This window comes from Toxotes jaculatrix, chromosome 15 (genome assembly GCF_017976425.1).
Source record: "Toxotes jaculatrix isolate fToxJac2 chromosome 15, fToxJac2.pri, whole genome shotgun sequence".
Lineage (NCBI taxonomy): Eukaryota > Metazoa > Chordata > Actinopteri > Toxotidae > Toxotes > Toxotes jaculatrix.
This window is the reverse complement of record NC_054408.1, coordinates 22,403,386-22,421,796: the sequence shown is the minus strand read 5'-3', so window position 1 is coordinate 22,421,796 and position 18,411 is coordinate 22,403,386. Positions and strand designations below refer to the sequence as shown.

The 18,411-nt window shown below is 42.7% G+C and overlaps 3 protein-coding genes across 10 annotated transcripts in view; 2 read left to right on the top strand and 1 right to left on the bottom strand.

Annotated features, from left to right (window-relative positions):
* Positions 1–955: 955 nt before the first annotated feature.
* c15h2orf69 (chromosome 15 C2orf69 homolog) lies at positions 956–6,360 on the bottom strand. Its single transcript, XM_041058112.1, has 3 exons — positions 5,773–6,360; positions 3,929–4,167; positions 956–3,731 (listed from the first exon to the last, which is right to left on the bottom strand). Exons 1-3 carry the CDS (start codon positions 6,070–6,072, stop codon positions 3,254–3,256), a joined length of 1,017 nt encoding a protein of 338 aa, XP_040914046.1. The 5' UTR covers positions 6,073–6,360; the 3' UTR covers positions 956–3,253.
* Positions 5,886–14,211, top strand: ftcdnl1 (formiminotransferase cyclodeaminase N-terminal like 1). 4 transcript variants are annotated; one of them, XM_041058109.1, is made up of 7 exons: positions 5,887–6,010; positions 6,738–6,889; positions 8,063–8,181; positions 9,110–9,205; positions 9,680–9,835; positions 10,556–10,744; positions 11,162–14,211. In XM_041058109.1, the coding sequence occupies exons 3-7, from the start codon at positions 8,067–8,069 to the stop codon at positions 11,596–11,598; spliced, it is 993 nt and encodes a 330-aa protein (XP_040914043.1). In that variant the 5' UTR covers positions 5,887–6,010; positions 6,738–6,889; positions 8,063–8,066; the 3' UTR covers positions 11,599–14,211. The 4 variants fall into 4 exon arrangements, with proteins under 4 accessions (XP_040914042.1, XP_040914043.1, XP_040914044.1 ...); XM_041058110.1 differs by lacking the exon at positions 5,887–6,010 and adding an exon at positions 6,211–6,317; XM_041058108.1 differs by lacking the exon at positions 6,738–6,889 and having other exon boundaries at positions 5,886–6,010.
* Positions 14,212–14,650: 439 nt separating this feature from the next.
* LOC121194661 (nck-associated protein 5-like) overlaps positions 14,651–18,411 on the top strand; it is a 60,176-nt gene continuing 56,415 nt past the window's right edge. For all 5 annotated transcript variants that reach the window (XR_005895399.1, XM_041057631.1, XM_041057632.1 and 2 more), the window contains exon 1: positions 14,651–15,420. The gene's annotated coding sequence lies outside the window, so the exon portion shown is untranslated. The remainder of the gene's footprint in view (positions 15,421–18,411) is intronic.

Below are 18,411 nucleotides of genomic sequence, written 5' to 3'. Positions count from 1 at the left end.
GGTGCCAAACCGTATAAGACCACATTGTGTTTGTTTGTTGTCGTCACCGGCTGCCACAACGGCCTTTGTGTGGGAGATGGGCGTCTCCAGCCACGGCCATGCTCTCATCTGTATGCTGTCATCCTTTAAAACTGGAACACCACACTGTAAAAGATTGTCATCTCATGACGAGATCTCATCATTCAGATTTCGTTAGCAGATTCCACTTCGGCTTTGTTGTACCAGCTGACGGGTATGTCCGTGTGATACTGTCAAGAGATCGTCATAGAAACCAGAGATGCCACAGTGTCTCTTTTGCTACTGTATAAGTAAATAAGCTCCAGTCTTTCTTCATCTCTGCAGCAGTACCTCTCCAAACAGGTGACAGCGTTGTCTTAAAATAAATCTTGATTCAGGCTGGAATTAGGTGCCTTGATAAAGGAAGTTTCTTCTACATTTTTAAACCCAGTTGTACAGAAACAAATGAAGCCATCTTTCCTGTTGGAGGAGAATCTGTAAAAACAAGACGTGAGACAGGACCAGCAGTAGATCTGCAGAGAGGATGGACTTGTTTTGCAGTGCAGCGATGTGTCAGGGATCTCACTTTGCAGGATGACGAAATGCTTGAATGGGTTGGACAAAGTGGCTCATGTTTGCTGTCATTGTTTCTGTGTCACTTGAACCTGACTTAGGCTGTGGTGTTGATTTTGTTATTTTGTACAGCCATTGTACTGTGTTATTTTCAGCAGCTAGTCACTCGGTGGCCTCTGTGTGTGTGTGTGTGTGTGAGTGTATGTGTGTGTGTGTGTGTGTGAGCGCTCATTGTCCGAGCGGGAGGTGCTTAAGCTGGCAGTCAGGTCGTTGTACTTGAGGCGGAGACCGCTGATGTCACCTAACACTCGTTTCTTTTCTTGGCCTGCAGCGAGGCTGAAGGTCTCTGTAGATTAAAGTCAAACCAGCCACAAGCACAAGCAAATAAATGTTTAAGAGATGTATGTTTATTTTGCCTTTTATATTTTTTTAATGTATGAGCATCCTGATTGCATCCGAAATGACTAAAGAAAAGAAAAAAAAAACAGACATAATCCGTATTGTATTCTGATCAACTGCAGACTAATATATAGGCGTCACAAAGCAAACTGAAAAAGCTCATTAAAGGTTGTAGAAAATATCTGAAGGAGCATCTGATGTCTTTTGTTCCTTGTTCTCTTCCGTCTCCACACTGCTGCCACCTGCTGGTTCGAGAGAGCTCCAACAAACGGCACTGTCCATCACTGGTTAACCGTTGACAGGACAAAGTGGCATGGTGTCAATGTGTACCAGTTAGTGAGCGGATGGTTTAAAGCACTGTATGTTATGTTGGCTGTGCACTGGCTACATAACTTAAAAACAAAAGAGGTTAATATCTGCCCCAGTTAAACACTCACAGGGTTTTTTAAACAGTAACGCACAGCGAGTAGTAAACATAATGGAATGCTCTGAAGTTACATTCAGCAAAACGAGCTGCAGCCATCAGCATAGTGCAAAGATGCTATGTAAGCTTACACAGACTGGAATACAACATACAGAGATTAATACACAGGCTGCCAACACCAACAGGTCATCAGCTGTGTGATCTGAGCGAGCCACTTCATTTTACTGGACAACTGAGACAAAACTAGCAAGTAAGTGTTGTTGTTTTTTTGTTTTGTTTTTTTCTTTTACATATTGCGATGCACAGTTGCTGCAGTCAGATAAAAACAGTTCAGTATATATAACATATATCTGCGACTGTGAGGATAAAGTATTCTGACAAGAACATGAAGAATATACCGTCTTGTTAATTCTACTTGCCAACTTTCATTTTAACAAAACTTTACATTGTAAACATTTTTAGTTTGTCTAATTTGGTATATTGTAAAAATAAAAATGCAAGAGGTGTGAAGAAAAGATCCAATCAGAAAGACAGCAAATTAACATTTATCAGTTAATATTTAGAAAAAGTGACATGTGATAATGAGGAACGTTTGTTATGATGAAATCAGCTGATATGTCAACAAAACATGTTTGGAGTTTGAGAAAGTTTGTTCTTAAATTTGACAACAGCTGTTAACTAAATCTCACCTCAAGATTCTCATGATCCTCACCAGACAATGACATTCGCAGTAGCTGAAGTCCACTGGCCGATGAAGATCATGTGATATGATCAAAAGTTCCAGAACATAAATAAATGGAGCCTCTAAGTTTTGGTTTTTCCTTTTTTCTCTTGGAGTGCAGCTGTTGGCCATTTACATACAAAAGGTCTGAGAAAGTACTGAGAGAATGACAGAACCATTCTTTAACTTTCTGACCGAGTACTTGGCTTCGTTAACTGACCGCAGTTAAAATACAATCAAGAATCACCACGGAGAGACCAGCCGGTGACGTCACGTGAAGACGTTCACCTGTCTGAAAGTAGCTCAACACAAGTGCAGGTATAAAGAGAATGTGCTAAGCTGCTCTGCTTTAACCAAACACACATTCAGTTAAATCTAAAATCATGGCAGACGTAAGAAAAACTAAGTCACTAACTCTTACAAACCTTAAATCATAGAAATTCCCTCATAAGCAAAATCAAACTGGAACAACATGAATCATTCATGTTTGGAAAACGACAGCTCTGCAGCAGCTCTGAGCCAAAATCAAATGCAAAAGCTGACATTTAGACTAAAGAGTAAAATAAGAAAGGACAAAGACACTGGATGTTAAAACTATCCAACATCTGCTTTTTCATACCTGCATGCTCCTGCTCGGGGCCACAGGGGAGAAGGAGGAAGGATTCCCTCCTCAGATTAAGTGCATTTTGTCATAGGAAGGAAACACAAAGTAAAACACACCGGCATCTGTCCCACACTCTAAAGTCTGAGCCCTTAAATCACCAAAAGATTGAGGTAAGACCAGCGAGTAAGACACACAATCAGTATTCTAATATAATCTAAAGCGCTCAGTGATGTTCGAACAATCAGATCAGGTTTTTGATGCATGTGTGTGCTTGTACATCTATCTTTATGAGGACCAAAAAAAAAGAATAGACCTTACAGGTTGAGGACATTTTCTGTCCTCACTTTCTGACACACCTTAAAATGGTTCCAGGGTTAAGACTTGGTTTAAGGGTTAGGCATTCAGTTCAGATGGTTGATGTTAGGGTTAGGGGCAAAGGGCAATAATGGGAATGCATTATGTCAAAGTGTGTCCTCGCAAAGATAGATGTACAAACGTGTGTGTGTGAAGTGCTCACAGCCACTCTGAACCAAACTCAAAACTCCTGGATGACCCTGAAGTGGTTCTCGATGGAGGGGGGCTCATCCTCGAAGTGCAGCTTCTTACTCGGACAGGCCCCAAACTCCTCCAGGGTTTTGATGAAGTGTCCGTGCTCACGGCCCACCCAGGCCCGCATCGGGTCACACACCTCATAAGGGGTGACGTGGGCGTGAACTGACACTCCGCTGGCCGCAAGCTCCTTCAGCACCTGCTTGTCCGTCACCCAGGTCTCGCTGCCGCCCGGGTGTCCGCCGTCCAGCCAGTACATGGCCGAGATGCATTTAACGAAAGGAGACATCTGCGGGTCGGCGCGGGCGCCGCCCAGCTCGTACACCATCTGGTTCAGCACCACGCAGCCTTTGCTGAAGCCCACCAGTGTCAGCGAAAATCCTGAGGGGATGCTATCAGTGCCTCCTTGTGGCTGGAGGGGGTTTGGGAGGTTGGCTCGCTCCATGCCGTGGCTCAGCAGGGTCCTGAGAAACAGAAATACTGTTCAGACTCAGTGCAAGGACAAGGTATCTGTCTCACTACGTCTGAAATGTCTTCTTGTATCATAAAGTGTCTCGACTGGAGAAACTGCAAAACAAATGACTAAACTGATGATGTGCAAAGTTCAAATGTTCTTGCAGATTCCACTGAACTGATCTAAGCAGAAAAGAAGGACGAGAACCTGAGATGGCGAAACGCTCCCAAGTCAGGTGAGTACGGCGAGTGCTCCGGTGCCCCGAACATGTTGCTCTCCACAAAGTTGTGGTAGCAGCTGAACTTGTGGAGATACATGCGCGAGGCCCGGACCACCCAAACATATCGGTCAGGGAAACGTCGGCCCAGGGTGAAGGCTACCTGCTCCAGGCTCCAGGAGAGCCACTGGGCTCCCTCAGGCTGCAGGGCCATCTCCTCCTGGAAGTTCTACACAAACACACACACAGATGGTTTTACACAGACACACATACTGGAATAACTGATAAAATGAGATTTATGGCCATTAACACACTGCATTTGTTTGTTTCCAAGAATATACAGGTCCCTAATGCCCCAGTTTGTCTAAAATGAGCTTTTCAGTACAGATCTTCCACAGCTTGATAGGATGAAGTGCAGGCTGACATGACAGCGACAGCACCATGCACATACAAACATCTCCAGGGAAACACCAGCACACTGTGGGATTATTAACACTTGCTGCATAGTGAACGGCAGATCAGGACGATGAACAGATGGACTGGGTGCAGTAACAGAGGGAAGCAATTAGAAAAGAAATGTGTGATGTTTAATCTTCTTTAACTGCACTATTTTCTACCCTTGATTAGAAAGCCTCTCCCACTTACTAAAAAAGTAATTTACTACATTGCATATTTAAATGTATTCAAAGAAAGGAAGAGAAGGAAAAATACTGTCTTACTTTGAACATACTACTGTATGTTTTAGCATACAATGCTCAGTCTACAGTCTGAGAGGTTAACAGATACAGCAACACACGGCTCAATGTTCTCTTGGTGTCAGTACTGCAGTATCAAATACTGTCTTTATCAAATTACTGACATAATGTGTTGTTATTTTTGAAGTTCCCTTTTTAGGAATATGCACAGATTAGAAATGTTCCTGGCTAAAAAGCTAAATGTTCATATGAACATCAGTGTGTGTTTATACGTGTCAGACTTGATGAGCTTACACCTTCATCTCAGTTGTCTAATAAATGTTGTGAAGCTGAACACACTCATAATGCAGTGAACAGATTCAGTTTATAACCACTTCCTGATTTTTCATAAATGTGAGTTTATCACTGAGCTCTTTACGCAGGCCGGTTCTCTGATGAAGGTCTATATAAATAAACTTAACTTGATATCAATGTAGCTGAGAGGAGCCAAGTGTGACAGGGTCAAACCTCCATGTGGAAATCTTCACTCAGCCATGCTTTGTAAAAGCTTTAACAACTTTTTACATCAGCAAAACACATAATAAGTAACCTATAAAGGTCATGTGACAGTTAATGGTCATGTGAGTGAGCTGGCTGAACATGAAATAAACATTAACAAAAATTGTACAGCCCCTTAAATTAAATTAAACCCACAAGCACCGACTCAACAAAACAGGAAATCTATTTCATACACGCTCTGTAAGTTCTTCTTTGGCTGCAGCTTGTGTCTTTGTAAAGTTTGGTCCAGGCGTTAGTGGGTGTGATCTGTTCATTTCCACAACCTCAACGTTTAAAACCCTGGCTGTCTGAAGGCTGCTGTGAGATGAGGAGACCATAATGAACTGAACGTATCAGCACGTTGTGCTTTTTGTTTTAAACAGCAGATCTGTGCAGAAATAATCACTGATACCGTTTTCACCTCTGGTTTCACTTGCCTGTCTCAGGTTTACTGTGGGTATAAGACAATAGAGATATTATCTATAATTACTTTAAGTGACTAAAATCGTTCAGTTAGGCCACTGATCAAATTTCTGTGTCCCCCCGGACATCGAGAGACCCCTTCCAGATCACCTGTAGTTCCCACCCTCCGTGTCACTCACCTGAATATCCCCGTGGAAAAACACGACATGCCTGTTACTGCTCTTCTCCTTCGGTTGTGGCGTACTCGGGTTCTCTGTGTCAGGCCGCAGGAGCAGCAGGTCGTTAACTCGGCTCGGGACGTAACCGGGCACCGCAGACAGCCTCTGCAGCCTCTGCCGCGGACTCCCGGAGCGTGCATCCCGGCTGGCTGCTGCATGCAGCCCCCGAGACTCAGGGGATGTCGTCGCTGCTACAGAGGTCATTGCTTTGCCCACCGTTATCAGAGTGAAACCCACCGCAACCGCTCGGGCGGATAGCATTGACTCTAAAATAAGAAAATGATTTGGCGTTTTCTTTCCCAGCACAGTCACTCCATGCTGCTGCAGCTGTCAGCTAGCTAGGCATATAACGATAGCAGTCTTTGCTAGCAACACAGCATCACATTATCTGCCGTTAAGGTCAAAACAAGGCCCGGGAGCCTTATTATGAAGCTGTAGCCGGAATACTTAGCATTGCACGCCGCCTGCTAACCGTTGTCTGTCTCGCATTGTGGTAGTTTTGAACGGTAACTTTTGTCATATACTGCATTTAATTCTGACAGTTTCGGGTGCGTCTTTTGTCCACGAAGAGGCGCTGTTTAACAAAAATACACCCACCAACCAGAGATACGCTTATCTGTTTTTTTCACTGGCTCCAGAGATGATACCCTCCCAACTACTTCCGTTTTCGACTTGTCAGACGGGGGAGGGCAACAAAAATATGGGGAAACTAAACAATATTTATATAACAGAGAAAATTCTAAACACGCAGTGTGAAAAACTGATATAAAACATAATTTCTAACCTAGCGTTTCCGGTAGGTTAGAAACTTTCATACGGTCTATGGTTAGAAACTTTCATACGGTCTCTGGTTAGAAAGAGGAGGGAACCATCTTGCACCGAATTCTCTAATCTTTAGCTAAACATGCTAAAACCTACTTCTGCAGGTTTTCGTGGACCTGGACGTGCTTGACAGCGTTAGTGCTCTCTGGGTTTTTTACGCAGAGAAATCAGATCAGTCACTGAGCATTTTCCCCGTGGTACAACACCAGACACTGCTCTGCACGTCAGGTGTGAAAGAGAAGTCATTATAACGCAAGTATGTCAAACTTCATGGACTAATAGCTTAGGTTCCGTGACATGTGATCGACTTGCATGCCTCAGATACATGTGAGTGAGTTGGTTTACACCAGGCTGGACTTTGAGCATGTTCTGAGACAGAGCAGTCAGACCGCACTGATAATGGAGCAACACCAGTCAGTTTAAGAATTCCCATAGGACACAATGGACGACTTTATTAACTATTAAACACTTAAATTATATAACTTTCAGATTCAGTCTAGACTTAAGAAGATTGCCATCTGTGGAAAGGTAACCCAGACTCAATAAGACATATTTCACAGATTACACCAGTTTATATTGATTAGAGGTCCTGCCATGATCTGTGGATATTTTCTAGAACTGCACTTATCATTGTAAATTCTGCAGACTTAGTGTACAGTTAATGTTGTGTTTTTGTTTGTGTGCTTAGTTTTTTTGTTGTTTGATTATTCCATTCTGTTAATTGTCCTGTGGTAAAGGGCAGCTCCACAAACTGTCTGTAGATGGCATCATCATTAAAGGCAATTATTCATTCCCAATGAACACTTGACACGAAATAAGGAACAGTTACTTTAACCAGTTCAGTTCTGTAATTCCACATTTCACAGTTAAATTAAAAAAATAAAAATAAAAAAATAAAAAAATAATAATAATAATCAATCAATCATCAGAGGGGACAAAAGAAATCTTTCTGCCCTGTATTGATCTTGATGTTTCACGTTCTTTATTGTGTACTTGGATAAATTGTTAGATACATTGTTTTCAAAACCTTCATGCCATTAAAGCAGCATTGAATTTGAATTTACATTTAGCAGTTCATAGTTTATGGCAGCCATGAATTCAGTAAAGAACTACTCCAGCTATTGCCAAATAGCCAAGGTGACAAAATTGCTAACTCAGATGCATATAGGGATAAACTTAAAGGTGCAGGTGGACAAGCACCAAGAAAAAATATTGACTTTTAGTGACTATGACTTACTTACGCTTTAAGTGAGATTATGCATCTTTTGCTGAACAGCAGCAACTAATAATAGTAAATGCTAAAACTACAATAGCACTATTAGAGAGGTGTCCTCAAAGTGACAGTCAAAAGTCTGGTTTTTTGCACTTCATATGTAAGTCTTGTGCTTCAAACAGCAGGCTAAGTTATTCATTGTTATTGTGCTTGCAGTAACATGGCCTCCAGTTCCTTGGGCAGGCGACTGGTGGCTTGTCTCCTCAACGTTTCCGAGGCTCGCAGGAAAGACCTGGTGGAGACTGTGGCCAAGGCAGCCTTATACAACACTGAAGGCAAGTGTAATGTTATCGTGTATCAAGAGACAAATGAGTAATGGCTAAAATTTCCAATCTAGGAATTATTTACATTTCAAGTAGTGTTATGCTGAGACTAGAAATCAGGCCAGGACCCAAAAGCAAAACCCCAAAGACAAGCAAAAGGAGTGAACTAAAAGTTTTTTAATAAACCATAAATCACTGGAAGTGTCCAGGGCCAGGAAACAAAACTCAAATAACCAAAAATCATCCACACAGGAGAAAAATACTCAGAAATAAAACCAAATGAAAATACAAAACGTTCTTACGTGCAAACAGAGGAAACCAAGGTAAGTCCATGAGGTGGGGAAAAACGCAAGGCACAGGAACGAACATGGGGGAGACACACACTCAGGTACAGACTTGGGTATCAGCACGGACATGGACACAGACGAACTGACAAGGACACAGGGAAATAACGAGACTTAAATACACAAGGCAATGGGCAACAGGTGAAACCAATTAGGGCGGGGCAGACAATCACAAAATGAGGGAAACGCGACAAAGACAGGAAGTAGAACAAGACAAGATACACAAGGGCCATGATTTCAAAATAAAACAGGAACAGTGACCAAAACTTAACAAGAGTCTGAGAGTCCAAAAGAGAGTTCAAAACATAACCAAAAGAGTTCAGGGAACAGCCCCCTTAGGGACTAGTCATGACAAGTAGGTTTCTATTCTTTTTAGGTTCTGAGTGAGACTGCAAACTATGAATGCCACAAAATCTGCAGTTTGATCACATATTCCTTGCTGACAGGGATTAAGTGAACTAATTATTTTCAAGTTACATTACAGTACTTGATTTGTCCTCAGCATGTTCTCTACCTTTTCTCCATGATGGCATCAGATGTTGTTTCCGGGGGTTTTGCGACCACATTGCCTCTAAAATTAAATTTATGTTTTGTAGGTGTTAGAAGAGAGGGGACCACAGTGCTGAACATCTTTAATGATTATGACTACAACCGCTCTGTCATCACCATTGTGGCCAGCATTGACTCTATCAGTAAGTATTTCATTTTTGTTTTTTTCTAAAGCCTTGTTGGAATATAACATTTTTACATACAGTTTCCTTCTCTGAGGGACAGATAGAGTCAGCTACTTGTTATAGCACTGAAGCTACAGTAGGGATTCAGTCTCTGCCTCCTGCTCTCCAATCCTCTGAGAGGAAAAAAATCCTTTAATAAGCTTTGTCTGGGATTTAAACACAAAAAAAATTCAGGATGAACCTTTTTCTGGCAAAGATCATAGTAAAAAGTTTATCTTGTTGAAAGCTTATCTGAAACACAACCTTCTGACGATGCAGACAAAGCTGTAAAAGAAGACAAATAAATCAGCCCGATCTAATACACAGAGCTGTATCTTTAAAAGTGACTGCTTCACATAAAATGTTTTATTTCCCACACATCACATCAGGACTTTGCTTTCACAGTACGTTTGACCCACACTGTTGTTTGCTGTAATTTTTGATGTATTCCAGGGGAGGCGGTTCTGTCTGCATGTGAGAAAGCCTGTGGACTGATTGACATGTGCACTCACATGGGGGTCCACCCATGTATGGGTGCTGTTGACCTCATACCCATCTACCCCCTGGGGGAGGAGGTGCGAGCGGAGGACTGTGCTAAAGAGGCTCGGGGTGAGGTGCCATTTGTGGGTGTGTGTTAGTGCACTTAGAAATACAGTATGACCCCTGTTGGTTGAGTTGATCACATATTGTGTGTGTTCATTAGTTTTCAGGGCACAGTCAGTACTTGTTTTGTATTCTGTCCAGCACCTGCTCAGGAAATGAGGATGTTTTCACTCTACTCAGTTGCACAAATACATTTTTCCTTTATAGTACACAGCTGCAGTCTACATTAAACCCTGTATATATGTGGTTTCCATTCCTAGTATATGATACCACAGTAATTGAAAAAACCTATCCGCCCTATCTCCCTGATGTAAATGTATATATACTGATATACTGTAACAGACTAGTGGCTGATGATATGACATCTTTTGCATCCTGTAGTTTCACAGTTTACCAGCTGACTTAGCAGCCATGTGTCTTGCTGATAATGAGCAGAAACTCAGCATGTGGCCTGCACGCCTGAAGTGAGCACTCAGCATGCTAATCTGTGTGGTGGGATTGCAGAATAATAACTGGCAAACTCACTAAGAATCCCTGTATTTATGTATGCGTGCATGTAATAAGTGGTCCGTGGGTCCATATTTTTTCCCTCTGTCTGAATTACTTCCCCTCAGGTGTGTTTAGTCTGTCTCGCTCTTTTGGCTCCTGGGTTTCTGAATGTTCATGTGATGACATGTGCTCCATTTGCTGGTTAACTAACATGTCTGTGGACTTGCCTGGGCTCAGCTGTGGCTCAGGGACTTACAGAGAGGGTCCAGGGAACCAGTGCCTTCCTGTTTGGCTGGGCAGACTCCCCCCTTCAGCGGGGGCTGGCAGAGAGGAGGAAGGAGATGGGCTGGTTCAAAAAGGTGCCAGACTTGCAGGCGATCAGACCCGACCTGGGCCCACAGCCACAGAAAGGATTCGGCCTCACAGGTGAGCTGGAGCTAGCAGAAAAAAGCTAAAACTTATATCCCAGACATGCTGATGTAGGTAAATGTTTGAGCCTGAGAGGAATGTTAGAATGTCTCTTTGCCAGGATTATACAAAGCTGGTGACTTTATCTCTCTGTTTATAACTGCTGTTTGTCTTTATGTTCCTACAATACAATACTCACATGATATATGTATGTAAGTTGAAAGATATATAAATTGTTTTAATCCTTTCGCCTCTCCTGCCACAGTAATTCTGGAAAATGCAGTACAGGACTTAGACGAGACAGGGACAGTGTTTACAACAAAAATGTAAATTACATTTTCTCACAAAGAAAATCAAGACCTGGGGATCCACACAGCTGACCAGAAACTGAGTTTGTAAGTGTTCTGTAGCTCTATATTCGCTATTGTCCTGCAGGTGTTGGAGCTAGTCCATATGTCATGAACTGCAACGTCACTATCGACACCCAGGACATCGCCATGGGACGCAGCATCGCAACAGCCATTAGAGAGTCAACCCCTGGGGGCCTACCAGGGGTGCAGGTGCTGGCTTTGCCGCATGAGGGCTCTGTGGAAATTGCCTGTAATGTGGAAAGCGTGAAGGGGAGCCCACCTAGTCACATGACCACAGGTGAACCCTGGCCATTGTTTAGCATCGACGGACAGCCATACTGTCATGTTCCAGCTTCCCTTATCACAGCGAGGGTGGCGGAGCTGGCAGGGAGGCAGGGGGTTGGCACAAAGGGTACCGCGTTGGTGGGGTTCACTCCCTATGAGTGCAGGGGTTTAGCAGAGCTAGCACTGTCTCAGGGGATTGCTGAGTTCTGGAAAGAGCAGCGAAGGATCCATATGTGAAAACCAGTTGTCGCCTAAACCAGTGAAACAGTCTTTGATTGATTGTCAAGGCGGCTGACCATTTGTTAAACCCAGCACCACGCAGTTAAAACTGCTGCATCTGTCACCTGTCTCTTTGTCACCGAGTGCTGCACATGCAGTTTACCACTCGAAGTCCATTGTTATTTTTGAATTAACAGGACTTGGATTTTTCACAGAAGAAAGCAGCAGTTTCTCAGCTGTTGCTAGCTGATTGTATTAGCTGTAGTTATCTAACATTGGCTAAATAACCAACTGTGAACTGGTTGAAAACTCTGCCTTCAGCAGACTTGATGTGCACGATGTACAAAAATGTACATGCACAAAGAAATTAAATCATCACTATTAATCACTGTTAAATCATCATGCATCAAGGTTTTTTTTCTGCTTTTTTTCATAAATCTCTTAAACAACTTCAGACTGGTTCAAAACTACCAGTCAGTCATTTTCAGGATTTTAACCCTTTAAAGGCCAGATTAATTATTTGAAATGTTTCATTATTAATTAGAAAAAAAAAACACACAGAATGAATTATTTTCCATATAATAAATGGTAGGGAGATGGGGCGTTGGTGGTGATTGGAGTCTTGGATATGTCAAAGATTAGCAACAAAATTGATTTGATTGCATTAGTATTTTTTATGTAGTGCCTTTTTACATCCTCTATAACACACCTGTTTTCTCAGTACTTTTCTAATCTGACACTTGTGGTGAAAGAGATTTTGGTTTTTATTTCTGAATTTCATCTCTATCCAACCAAGACCAAAACCATAAATCCCAGCACTCTGTCCTCCGGAGGGGATTTTGAACTCTTTTAACATGTTTGTGTCATTTCCTGTTTTGGGCAAATTGGACACTTGTGTTTACTGATGAGTCTCTGCTGATGAGTCTTTTCCCATCGTTTTCCATCATCAGCCTTACCATGCATGACTATGTGGGAGAGCGACCATATGTGTGTGAAACAGCTATTTTTATCTCAAGCCACGGACAGAATCTTGTAGAAACATCCAGCACTTTGGCAGCGTTTCCATTAACATGTCACAGTGAAACTTGCCAACTTGTACCACCCAGTTTGGCCATTTATATTTTTTATGGCTGTTTACCTCCAAAATAGATGAAACTAATATTTTCTTGTCAATTCTATACAGAGTATAAGGACATGATGCACTGGATTAACCATTTAATAACATGGAGGCAAATTTGGCCAGAGGACAGGTCAGGAATTAACTGGGGCGAGATGATTCCACTCCTTTCTTACATAAGGCCAGTATAATGCATTAAATAGCAGCACATCCATGGAGTAAGGAGGTTCAGATTTGAGTCATTAAGTAATAATGACTTGGACTATACTGATGTAGCATAAAGGCAGGGTCAGAGCTCTAAAAGCCTTAAAGTGCATCATGAGATAATGTTTAATTTTATGCCATATTTAAAGGAAATTAGTGATTCCACTGCTAAATCTGCATACAGGGTGAGTGCTAATCTGTTAAGCTTTACACACATACGCCTAGTATGAATCACAAAATCTTCCAGTGAGATTGTTATGCTTTAGTATACTGTCCTTTCATTATGTTGTGTAATTTTTCATTTTTCTGCATTTGAAGTTACGTAAGTTTTCCCTTTGAGGCAGAAGCAGTGTAATTTTCGTCAGTGTGTGTGCACTTCTTTGGGTAAGCTCTATTACTGAGTGAACATTCACCTCTTTGTGTGCCATCCAGCTGAGGCTCTTAGTCACACAAGCAACGCAGCAAGCTTCAGTGCAGCTTCATTTCATGCGTACATACATGACTCCCTTTGTCACACACACACACACACACACACCCTTTCTCTGTCCTCTCTGCTGTCTTCCTCTCTCTTCTGTATCTAGACACACATGCACACACATTTACTCTATGGATGGCGCACACACACGCACACACACATATACACATACACTCAGCCTGCCAGGCTTGGGAGCATCAAGGCCCAATCTAGGTCACAGCATAAGCCCAGAGGTATCCTGCTCTCCACACACACACTTTGTATACATGCACGTTTTTATATTTGCAAGCAAGATCGCATTCTAGCATAAAAAACTCAACTAATTTTCTCTCATCTAACAGTGAAAAGATTTTCATTTTGACAGCAGACACCCCCCTCCCCCCACCTTCCCAAAAAAAGACTATAAATAAATCCAGTGAAGTTAATATTTTCCAAAAATCCCCTCCTCATTTTCATCTGCTTCCTCTCCCAAATAACTTCATTGGTTATGTGACTCAGTCTAATAGCTCTTATGATTGTCACAAGGCCATCATTTCCTTGATTAAGTGCACTTTGGGATCCCTCTGCAGCACATCACTGAATTAACATCCATTTAAGAGGCACTTTCCCACTGCAGACTAACCCTGGTCTATTTTTTTGTGTATGTAATCTGCTTGAAATAAAGACATATATGTCCCTCCGTGCTGCTGCTGCTGCTGCTGCAGTTCATGTGCATCCTTGCAGCAGAAGCACCATAGGATCCCTTTGATATGACTTAGCCTGACAGCGTATCATCCGAGATGCGACCGTGTGTCACAGCACAGAAATAGAGAAGCTTATTTCTTTACATCAGTCTCCAGCCTTCTATAAATATTCCAAAGCTCCCTGTTCTCTCTCTCACCCACCCTTTCTTTCTGTCTTTCTTGCTGCTTTCTCTGTTCTACCCCTCCCTCCCTCCCTTTCTCTCTCTCCCCCTCTCTCTCTCTCTGTCCATTTTTTTCCCTACACACTCTCTGCCTCCCACATCTTTTCTTTTCCCTCTTCTCTTGTCGTATAATGTAGAGAAATGCGTCTCTTGTCTTACTAAAGAGGCAGTAGTGTTAAGAGGGAGCAGAAACACTACATAGCATTTCTGAGCCTGCGGGGCTTGTTTTTTCCCCTCTGTCAGTCCTGTGGGGCTATTTAGTGAGATGGCAGTGATTTTATCATATCACATATAGAAACCACCTCCTCCTTCCCTTCCTTACTGTACTACTCCACAGATTTGCACCAACCGAGCACTGTGTGGTGGTTAATCACAGTCATTAATCTCATCTATCACCGCTCAGATGTTTGAATCAAAAATTTACATTCACAAGAAAAAGAGGCCATGCACATTTTATCTCAAGCAACTGCCAGTTAGATGCTGCTATGTGAGCGCACCGTGCCATCCTCCCTAACCTATCAGTGTGGGAAGTAAGCGTGCCACCTATGAAGTCAGCAGTCCCCAACCCCCACCCTGAACACATGTTCAACATCCTCTGGGCACAGGCAGAGCAGAGCACCGAGACACAGCTGAGAATTAGAGAGAGAGAGAGAGCACTGAAGTGGAAATATGGGTGAGCGTCAGAGAAAGACAGAAATAGAGCGATAGAGCGGTGAATTAGGCAGGCAGAGAGAGGAGGAGGAGAAATAGAGACACTGTCTTTCACTGAGGCTGTGATGCTTCGCGCAGACGAGGTTATATTCTCGTAGCGGAGAGAGCTCTCGTCGTATGTGGATGCGAGAACCTCATGGATTTGCTCCCATCTGAGCTGCAGACAGAGGATGCGACTGTGGCTGGATGCTAGGATCCATGTGGGCCTGTGACGTCTGCAATCCCCTCCGTGGTTATATTCTTCCCCATAAGGATGGCTCCAGCAGCGCTGACCCAGATTGTGGAGTCGTGGCTCTTCGCTGTGGACTGCTCCTCGGTTGGTCTGTGAATGTGATGTGGACGAGACATGTTCTACACCTCAGCAGAGACCGCTCAGCCCGCTGCCTCTGCTGACATCTGTCTCCTTGGATACACACAGCAACTGGCAGGGTAAGGATGCACTGACCTGCACGCTAAAATGTCAAGCTGATGGATTTTGAGTAGTGTATGTGTGTGTGTGTGCGCATGTGCTTGTGTGTTGTATGAATACATTACAAATCACTTCAACCATGTAGACCCAATTTCCTGCTCTTAGACACAAAAACAAAATATTTAGGCTTTTCCTTTTAAAGGCTTCACAGAGTACCATAGTGTGGCTGTGACGATGAACTGAATGCCATATTGTATGCATGCAAAATGCAGAATAGCTTCATGTATAATGTATGGCCTGGGAGATATCATGGTGAGCAACAAGTAGCTGCGTTTCCCCCAAAGTACCAAAGAAAGTAGGCTAGGATGGCACAGACAGAGAAACCCTGGATAAATAATTTATTAAAGTCCTTTTGGTTTCTGAAAGCATTTGTTTTTAGTCTTCTAAAGACAAAGACAAAGGGAACAATGGACAAAGGGGGGAAGCTGTTTGTTCCTTCATATTAGGAGGAGTAGATTTTATTCAACTGGATCCCAGATGAACCAGTCTAATAAAAACAAAGTCCACAAAGTCAGTGCCTCCACAGTCTGGTCAGTGCAGGTCAGCTCAGTTCAGATTAGTTTGATTTCATTCAGAGCCCTTGAAAAGTTGATAAGATACATCACAGCTCAGCAGTGTTGTCTAGCACAAAACAAATTAGTGGGTGTCATTTGACTAGAGATCAGACACTTTGACCAGAGGTCAGTAGGTTAGCAAAGATCAAAACTGTCTCATTTCATGTTGTATGATGGGGATTGTAGAGCTCTGACTTCAGTTCTGTCACTTGCGAGTATTACATTCATATTTCACCTTTGTTTTCATTTGGATTCTGATTTAGTAGTTTGACAAAAACATTTTTAACTTCAGTACAGTTACTGTCGACAGTCACAGAGGAGGGGGAGATGAGAAATTGTTTAAATAATTTTAAATGAATTATTCAAGTACAGTCAAAAAGACTCCTCTCTCCTGAAAGTCATTCAGAGAGCTGCACTCAGTTGTTCACATGGTAAGTGACAGAATTAGCTGTGTCAAGAATGAGAGCGAGAAGTTCAGACCCCATCTCCTCCTTCACCTCCACACAGCTGGCTGCTTTAAGTGAGTGTGAATGTTGGATTGACAGCCAACAGCCCCCTTAATCCGGTGTCGGAGAGGTGTGTGTATTTTTTTTTTTGTTTTGGTGTGGGAGGCTTTCTGAAGCTGATCGATTGTTTGACAAGCATTTCTGTAAAAGCATAATGGCAGCTTCTGTATTTACAAATATGTTGTTCAGTCAGTTTATTCAATATACTATAACATAATTTTATATTTTCATAGTTTTACTGCTTCACCCACAGCATTTAACACCTTAGATACTAGAAACTCACGTCTGATGAAATGGCATACTGTTGTCCAAATGTCCAACGTGTCCTCTGGACCAAATACCACATCATGTTAGCCATCTTAATGATGGCTCCACCAATGCCACAAATGTTTGTTCAGATCTTATGTCTCATTGCAGCCTACAAAATGCTGGCAGCAACACAGACCCCAATCTGGGTCAGATTTTTCTGTTGCGTGGTTATACGCTCACCAAGCACTTTATTAGGAACACAGCTGAGTAGTTCCTCCCCCTGCTCCCAAAACAACCTCCGTTCTTTGTGGATTCATTGATCCCACAAGATGTTGGAAACCTTCTTCTGAGATTCTGCTCCCCTGAGATTCCCAAAGGTGGTCTCTACTGGATTCAGATCTGGAGACTGAACTCACTGAACTCACGCTCATGTTCATGAAACCAGTTTGAGACGACTTTAGCTTTGTGACATGGAGCATTATCCTGCTGGAAGTAGCCATTAGAAGATGGTGAACTGTGGCCATGAAGGGATGAACATGGTCAGCAACAATACTCAGACTGTGACATTTAGACTATGATTGATTGGTATTAAGGCCCAAAGTATGGCAAGAAAACATTCACCAGCCTGGACTGTTGACACAAGGCAGGCTGTTGACACCAAATTGTGACCCAACCATCTGCAGCCTCAGCAGAAATCCAGATTCATCAGACCAGGCTACATCTTTTCAGTCATCAACTGTCCAGTTTTGTTGAGTCTGTGTCCACTGCAGCCTCACATTTCTGTTCTTGGCTGACCTCCTCTGACCTCTCTCATCAACAAGACATTTGTATGTCCACAGAGCTGCTGCTGCTCACTGGATGTTTTTTTTTTTTAGCTCCATTCAGAGTTAAACCCTAGAGACTGTTGTGACTGAAAATCCCAGATGATCAGCAGTTTCAAATAACTCAAACCAGCCCATCTGGCACCAACAATCATGTCATGGTCAAAATCACATATTTCCCCCATCCTGATGTTTGATGTGATCATTACCCAAAGCTCCTGACCTGTGTCTGCATGACTTTATGTGTTACACTGCTGCCACATGATTGGCTGATAGTTACATGAATAAATAGGTGCGCAAGTGTAAAGTGTTCAGTGAGAGTAAATTTGCCTTCCTTAGTCATGTCATTGCAAACATGGCTGCACTTTAGCGTGATGTTACATAGCATCTCCTGAGCTGACCTAAAGACCATCAAGTGGCCTCCTTACAGGAGATGTGGCTAAACAGAGAGCTGAAGCAAATGTGACAGCTGTGGACTAAAGTGAAAAAAAGACAAGTGAACAACTAGGCCCTGTCCCTCATGGCAAAAAGTTACCACACAGACTCTGACCCATCGCACAAATGTAACTGCTCCTCTGATACGAGGATCAGTTTGAAAAGTAAGGGTTTGTTAATTCTCATAGTTTTACCTTTGTGTTGAGTGTGATACTGCTATATAACTGGATCCAACCCCACTTATCTCCTCTGCATGCTTTAATACTTTGGAGTTAATTGACTTACTCAAAGGTAGAAGACATTTGACAAATGTTATTGAAGCAACATGGACCTGACCTGACCTTGAGGTAAAGAACAGGCCTCTTTAAACAGGAGTGGGTTTACAG

Excerpts from the sequence above, each read along its gene's own strand:
- ftcdnl1 (XM_041058108.1), top strand. The coding sequence starts at position 5,991 with ATGTCGTCGCTGCTACAGAG. Across the intron at positions 9,836-10,555 it reads CTGTGCTAAAGAGGCTCGGG|CTGTGGCTCAGGGACTTACA; the intron begins GTGAGGTGCCAT and ends GCCTGGGCTCAG. Across the intron at positions 10,745-11,161 it reads GAAAGGATTCGGCCTCACAG|GTGTTGGAGCTAGTCCATAT; the intron begins GTGAGCTGGAGC and ends ATTGTCCTGCAG.
- c15h2orf69 (XM_041058112.1), bottom strand. The coding sequence starts at position 6,072 with ATGCTATCCGCCCGAGCGGTTGCGGTGGGTTTCACTCTGATAACGGTG. Across the intron at positions 4,168-5,772 it reads TTTTCCACGGGGATATTCAG|AACTTCCAGGAGGAGATGGC; the intron begins GTGAGTGACACG and ends GTGTTTGTGTAG. Across the intron at positions 3,732-3,928 it reads GGAGCGTTTCGCCATCTCAG|GACCCTGCTGAGCCACGGCA; the intron begins GTTCTCGTCCTT and ends TCTGTTTCTCAG.